Source organism: Sitodiplosis mosellana, unplaced genomic scaffold (genome assembly GCF_009176505.1).
Source record: "Sitodiplosis mosellana isolate CC-2019 unplaced genomic scaffold, AAFC_SMos_1.0 Smas_scaffold_544, whole genome shotgun sequence".
In the NCBI taxonomy this organism is placed as follows: domain Eukaryota; kingdom Metazoa; phylum Arthropoda; class Insecta; order Diptera; family Cecidomyiidae; genus Sitodiplosis; species Sitodiplosis mosellana.
In genome coordinates this window covers 6,297-13,865 of record NW_022595786.1, presented here as the reverse complement: position 1 = coordinate 13,865, position 7,569 = coordinate 6,297, and the positions used below count along the sequence as shown (strand labels likewise).

Genomic DNA, 7,569 nt, shown 5'->3' with positions numbered 1-7,569 from the left:
CTTTTAACGTTAAAAATGACTAAATTGCGTTACATAAATGTTTCTTGGGTAGCTTATTGAAAATGGAGAGAAAAACTATTTATAAATTTAATACGGGTAATGATCTACCGAAAGAAGGTAATTTTGTTGCCTTGTGTGCCATAGCCATATTTGCACAATTTTATTTTGCATAATCAAAACTATTTTATTCATTTCAAAATCCAAATATTATTGTTTCACCACACAACACGATAATGCCTTACAATTACACTGCATTGAATCAATGCAGTTCCGGGCTGGAATTCTAAGTCATTCCACCGAAATCGTTCGGAACTATTTTTTTTCGTATGTAAGACTATATTGGAGTGAAAGAGAGAGATTCCACAATTTTTCACCGTTCCATCGGAATTATTCCGATAATTCAAGGAAGAGTGAAATGTGTGAGAAATAATGATGGAACGCTGAAAAATAGTGGAATCTCTCTCTTTCACTCCAATATGGTCTTAGGTACGAAAAAAATAATTCCGAACGAACTTGGTGGAATGACTTAGAATTCCAGCCCCGAATTCTTCAATCAAACCAATGAAAAATACTTATTTGCGCCGTATTTATGCGCCAAATAAAATTGAAAACGCAAAAATCAAACATGGCTTCTCAAGCTGAAAAATGCATCATTAACAGAATAATCAAAAAAATATAACAAAGAACCAATATGCGAAAGAATGCATGTAAAACACGTTGCACGTTACATGAACTCGTTATTATTGTTACGTTTGACAAATCAAGTACATTGCATGGAAATCATTTCATCATGAATCAAAATACGTTGCAAAGTTTGCTTTCGTCAAAACATTTTGTGGAATTTGAGAAAACTGTATGTGTTCGTTGCCAAAATATACAAAAACATACAATTCTGTTACACCCTGTATATAAACCCAAATATCGCTCTTGCGATATTAACAGAATTAGATTCGCATTCGTTCATGTTTCCTTCTAATTTCAACTATGGAGAAAGCTTGCAAACCATTTTTACATCAACAGTATTCGTTAGACTGTCCCAAAAACGGCTCATATGAAAATGGGCCAAAAACCTTCGAAATATTCATCAATATTTGCGATAAATCCATAGAAATATTTATGAAATATGTTCGAAATATTTACAAAATGGCCAAAAATCGCCAAAATATTTACGAAAAAAATGTCAATAAGAAAAAATGGAAAATAAAAACAATCCAAAAATTTTGTTTTTTTGAAAAATAATTGAAAATTTTCACAAAAAAAATAGCGAAATTCTCAAAATATTCAAGAAAAACTCTAAAAATCTTAAAATATTTCAAAATAAATATAATATTTATTCATAACAAAATCGTCTAAAATATTTAAATAAATATTTTTGTTAGCCTTAGTTATAAGTAAGCTCCCGCAATGCAATTATTTGAACACCTTGCTCTGAATTCATCTGTTTGCGTTAAAAAAATTGTGATTTTGATAGTGCGACAGCATATCAAACTCAATGTCTATATGGTCGCAATCGGTTGGACCATTGTTTTGACTGTTGGGTCGATAGATTGGTTTACCGTAAGTGCCGTAGCTGAGTTTTGAGGTGTGCAAGTCTAGATTTAATGCATTTTTATACCATTAATTAAGCCGTTTTTATAAAAAAAATTGCGCCATACAGTCATCTGCATGATATTCACTTTAAAACATGTTTGTAATGGACCAAATGAGGGCCTGAGAGTGAATATGACAACAAAAGGTTGAGCGTAAAAGTGACCCAACTCGATACAAAACAGCGTGACGGTAGCATGTGTTTTGTATGGAGTTAGGTCACTTTTACGCTCAACTTTTTGTTGGTCTCTTTCACTCTCAGGCCCTCAAATTACAACATCCAATAAGGTTTGACCAATTCCAAGCGTATTTGTGTGTTTTATTTAAAAATAGAGCGCAGCTCTGTGCATCACGCTGCATGTTTAGTTTTCATATTGCAAAAAAGTTCGTTTTTCATTCATACGAATGAATAACGAACTGTCCTTTCATTTTTGTCCATGACTGTATATGCTAAATGGGTTAGAAGAATTACTCTTAACCTGATACATTTTTATTTTATTAACTTTTTCATTGATTCATGACACAATAATGCATATTTTTGGTTTCCATAATTTTAATGTTGATATTGTGTGAGTGACAAAAACACCTGTTCAAGTGAAGATTGACTGATTGAATAATCTTCAATTGGTAATGTTTCTTTCGCTTGATTCATTAGGCCAAACATAGACGACCACTTCAGATCGGATGTTGATACCGAAAATTTCAAGATTCCTTGGTATTCGTCGCTGTGAAAATGTAAGAAGTTTGAACATTTCGACTTTTTAGAAACACTAAGCGAATATTTACCTCAAATCAGATCCGGGAAAGTTTTGTTTGATGTAATCTTTGATATTGGATATTTGATGATGTTGTGTTTCAGAATCGATTCCAGCGGTTTCCAGCATTTTGATTGTTATCCAAAATCCTTTGGAGAATTTGTTTTTCAAATGTTGCGTTGAGCCCAGGCATTTGAATTCTCCGTTAACCATGATTGCCAGGCGAGTACAAAGAGCCTCGCATTCATCCATACTATGCGATGATAGAACGATCGCTTTTCCTGTAAGACGAACTTTCGAGAGTAAGCTCCACACCTTTCGTTTAGCAGCTGGGTCCATGCCAGTCGTCGGTTCATCTGGAGATGTTTCATGTGAATTACAATGTTGGTTTCATTCGAATAATATTTAATTTGTTTATTTTTTTACTCATTATAAAATAAACGATTACCCAAATAAACCACAGCCGGATTTCCAATCAACGCAAGAGCGGTACTTAGTTTCCTTTTATTTCCGCCCGAATATTCTCGAATCTTTTTGTTGATATGCACTTTAAAGGTCAATTCGTTGGCAAGACGGTCTTTCAAAATTGGCACATCTGAGTATCGAACACCTCGCAGAAGTGCAAAGATCTCAAGCGTTTCAGATCCAGTCAGATCATCGAGCAAAGCATCAAACTGAGGACAATATCCAATGATTTTTCTTACTTGCATCATATTCGTTTTCAATCGAACGCCTTGCACAAACGCTTCTCCACTTGATATTTGCTCTTCGCCCGTTAACATTTTGAAGGTTGATGTCTTACCTGCGCCGTTCTCCCCAAGTAGACCAAAACATTCAGCTCTATCGATGGAAAATGGGCAATTGATTCATTGATTCAATAGATTAACCGTTGAATATAATTTTTTTTATGATTTGTATATACCTCTTGATTGCGACGGATATTTGGTTCACGGCCAACAATTCACCATATGACTTCATTAGCTTTTGTAAAACTAAATTATTCACTTGTAAATCATTGGGAGTCATGGCATGTATTTTTTGTGTCTCTTCTTTGATATCATCATCAATGTCATCATTTTCTGCGGCTGACTCTTTTTTAGAATTGTTGCATCTCATGCAACAAAAAATTCTTGGAAACACACGGAACTCAATTAGAAAAAGAGTTGCGAAGAATACGATGCCAGTTATGATCATAAAAAATAAATAGAAACCAATTCCTGGTTCCTTCCAAGCATAAACGTTTTCTTCTGAAAATGTGAAAAATTCATTAAAATAAGAAAGTAGAAATTTGAAGTAGTCATTTACTATTTTTATCTAAACTTGATAGGCATTTGTCAAGCGCGTAATGTGGCAAAAAAATAAAAATTGACCGAACTAAGTGTGTTTCACTATCGTTGGAGTTCCGAACTAAGTGTGTTTCACTATCGTTGGAGTCCACAGTGAGAGAAAAAATGATGAATTGCAGCACAAAGTCTATATGAGGATCAAAAGTAAGTTTCAAGATTTAAATTCGTAACAAAAAAGAAAATAATCTACTTATTATTGGTAGCGACATCATCCAAACGAATCCAATGGCTGAATTTGAGAAAAGAAATGAAAATAAATACATCATGGGTAGTGCTGCAACTCCAAATACAGTAAGAACAGTCATTATGGGCCAAAGATCGTTTCCCGACCATCCCTCTTTTCCGCACGCAGCCAATGTTATGATCACAATGGCTGTTGTCAACATATACGTGATAAAATCAAACAGAAACGACGTCAGCCAAAACGTGCATACACTCACTCCGCTAACCATTTGTAAGAGCTTCGCTTTTGTAACTCGCTCTCTTATGTGGAAAATGATATAGAAACATGATACAAAAGCCATTCCAAATGAAAGTATGGTCACTAGTGGTTCAAATAGTTTAGGCATTTGATAGATTGTTCTTGAGCCGTTTCTGCGTGCCACCGGAAAGTCGGTAACTTGTATATTATGGTTGATTCCTAGTGCCGTTTTGACCATTGCATTATGCATTAAACTAAGTGATAACGCTGATGTGTCAAATCGTTTACCAATGAACCATGCTAGAATTTCACAATTTTCTCCGATCGACATGCCAGCCAAATAACGTGAATTGACCTCAGGTAGATTCGTTTTTGCTTTTTCGAGATAGCGCGTTTGTATATCTTCACTGAACTCGTCTAATACAGCATCAGGGCTTTGATTCTTGAAACTATCGCGATATTGTGAGAAAATGCTAAAAACATAATGGATCAGTTGTAGTCATAACATTACGTCTTATTTTAATTTGACTTACCTTTCAATTACGGTTGTATTACATGCCGTCGGTCGCTGAAGCATAGTAACAGTTTTTCCATATCGGTCCAATAATATTGCAGATGTAGTAGTTTGTTCGTCTTCAGTTGATTGTTCAGAGGTAGTTAAGATAATTGCTACGATTAAAGTCACGGGAATTAGGTTTTGCAATAAAACGGTTATCCAGCTACGTATCCAGCAGAAAAATCGTTTTCTGAGCATGGCGTGCCACTGATTCACATGTAGCATGAAGCCACGTAACAATGGGGCTGTGCCGGATAGTGACTCAAAGTCAGCTCCAATATCGCTCGAATTCAAGGCCTCGATATCACCTGATTCGGACGCTACCTTCAAGAAAACCTCCTCAAGCGGTGTCAACGATACACCAAAACTGTTCAGATTCAATTCATTCTGTTTTTCCTCCAAGCATTGAAACATTTCTTCAAATTTGTTCACATAGTCCACAGGTAAAATGTACGTCAGTTCACCCGCCACTTCTTTGTGTAGTCCAATATTTGGGATGAATGTTCGTAGGAGCTCAGTGATTTTCCCTGAATTGCATCCATTATTCTTTACACAAACTAAGCGATAGCCACTGCCGAATCGTTTCTTCAAGAAAAATGGTGTTCCATAGCACTTAAGCTCTCCATCGGCCATTATCGCGACACGGTCACCAAGAACATCGGCTTCGTCCATGAAATGCGTCGTCATCAATATAGTTCGTCCTTTTTTCTCATTCAGTAACAAATCCCAAAGATGGCGCCGAGCAGCTGGGTCCATGCCACTGGTCGGCTCATCCAAAAACACCACCTTTGATTCACCGCACAGCGCGAGTGCGACAGACAGTTTTCGTTTCATTCCACCCGACAGATCTTTTGAACGTTTATCAATCATTGATTCCATTTCCAACTGCGCAGTATATCGGTCAACTTCATTTTGTACCTCTGATTTGCTCATACCTTTCAGTCGAGCGTAAAATTCCATATGCTCGCGCACAGTTAATTCATCGAACAAGATGTTGTGTTGCGGACAAAGTCCAATTGAGCTTCTGGCTTTTTGAATATTTTTTCGAATGTCGTATCCATTTATGATGGCAGATCCTGATGATGGTGGCAGCATACCCGTTAACATTAACATGGCTGTGGTCTTGCCAGCCCCGTTATGACCAAGTAGAACCGTAATTTGATCGTCAAATATATTTAGTGTCAAATGATTAACCGCCACTTTTTTGTTGGAATAGATTTTATGCAAGTGGTTAACTCTGACTCCCACATGATAGCCACTTGGGTCAGTTTCGATGTTTGGATTTGAGGAAATGGCATCGCTCTCTGTGCACGCGTCGAATGGTATGCCAAACCAGAATCGTTTTGTGAACGGAAAATACCATTTTTCGGGCACGCCATAATCGCCTGGCATCACTTTTTCCACATAAAGCGCTATCAAAAGGTGAAGGAGCGACGAAGCCAACATATACAACATAAGTATTCCGAGCGTTACATCGTCTTCGAACACTGTTGGTTTCCAAAAGTCAGCCCATTTCACACCTTCTTCAGTTATCTCAAACTGACAAATCAATTGAATGCCATGCGCAATCGCAGTATTGAACGAAATACACGCGATTAGCTTTGATGTATACGTCGTTCGTGAAAACCAAAATGGAATGTATAAAACAAACCAAACAATGCAAGTTGCAATTGCCGCTATATTTGCCTTGGTGAACAGTTCACTCATCATGAAGCAAAAAGTTGTTGTGGAGATAGCGTAGACAAAAAGAAAAACCCATAACACTGTGAAGTCCGCATATAGTGAAATCTGTACGAAATGATTTTTGATTAGTTCAATGGAAAATTGAAGAATAAATTCAAATACCTTTAGAATTGCAGCAATCATCGTAATATTGATGAGCATAAAGAACATTGTTCGCACAAACCAACTGGTCCAGTGGAGCCAACTCTGTAGTCCCATAATTTTCATCACTTCCTTTAATTGCTTCTCTTTTTCGGCATTAATGTAAATCACCGTGTTTATTGTAAGAAAAACTAGACTAAACAGTGTGAGAATAGCGAGTACATTTCCTAGCAAATTAGCATTATCTAAAAGAACTATATCAACTCTATCTGGATATCGAGACATTGAAATATTTGGAAATACTGTTTCGCTTTTGTGTTTCAATTGGATGAAAGATCTTGCAATAGCATCTTGCACTGAAAGGAATCCTTGTTTCAGATAAAACTGAATGTCATTACCGCTGTCTCTGGGGAAATGGGGAACTCTCAAGCTGTAAATGAGCTCGTTTGGAAGCTCTTGAATATTCTGTAAATGAACATAATATTATAATTCAGATGGTTGTGTGAAGAATGAAAATACATTACATTTGAATGATCGAATTCAATGCCTGCTAAAAATCCACGTCTGACAATAGCATCTTCTATTTGCTCCGAAGTATCAACAGACACAAATCCTTCTAAATTTAGCATTTCAACTGTTTCATTTAGTAATTTTTCCAGAAAAACGTTTTTTGGTCGGTATACCAATTTCCATTCCTTTACATCTTCTGGCCCTTGTGAATCTCTACAATCATAAAAGTAGAATTATAACAGTTCCCAACTAATTAGTATTCATATTCTGCCTTTCAATTTAAATTTCTTATATTTGTCAGTGCAAAACTCCCCACCATCAAAAAACATACAAAATCTAACCTGTATATCTCTATCGGACGAGGATAGTTAGGGATAGGTTTGGGCTGAATGTTTCTAGAATACAAAGACGGTAGGAACCAGAATGATGCAGTCGAGGCAATTATTATTAAAATTTCGAAAATGGTCCGAATTTTGTGCCTGATTTGAATCAAAAAATTCTTCCACATTAAAAGCCGAAATTTGTCAAAATTGGTTGCCGATTTTTTATTTTTGCCAGGCGGCTCCAAAT

General features: G+C 36.3%; 1 protein-coding gene across 1 annotated transcript; it reads right to left on the bottom strand.

Moving 5' to 3' along the window:
* Positions 1 to 2,066: 2,066 nt before the first annotated feature.
* LOC129570884 (phospholipid-transporting ATPase ABCA3-like) lies at positions 2,067 to 7,206 on the bottom strand. Its single transcript, XM_055450609.1, has 9 exons — positions 7,014 to 7,206; positions 6,511 to 6,954; positions 4,643 to 6,453; positions 3,879 to 4,582; positions 3,648 to 3,815; positions 3,265 to 3,589; positions 2,791 to 3,182; positions 2,374 to 2,698; positions 2,067 to 2,312 (listed from the first exon to the last, which is right to left on the bottom strand). Exons 1-9 carry the CDS (start codon positions 7,116 to 7,118, stop codon positions 2,141 to 2,143), a joined length of 4,446 nt encoding a protein of 1,481 aa, XP_055306584.1. The 5' UTR covers positions 7,119 to 7,206; the 3' UTR covers positions 2,067 to 2,140.
* Positions 7,207 to 7,569: the final 363 nt, after the last annotated feature.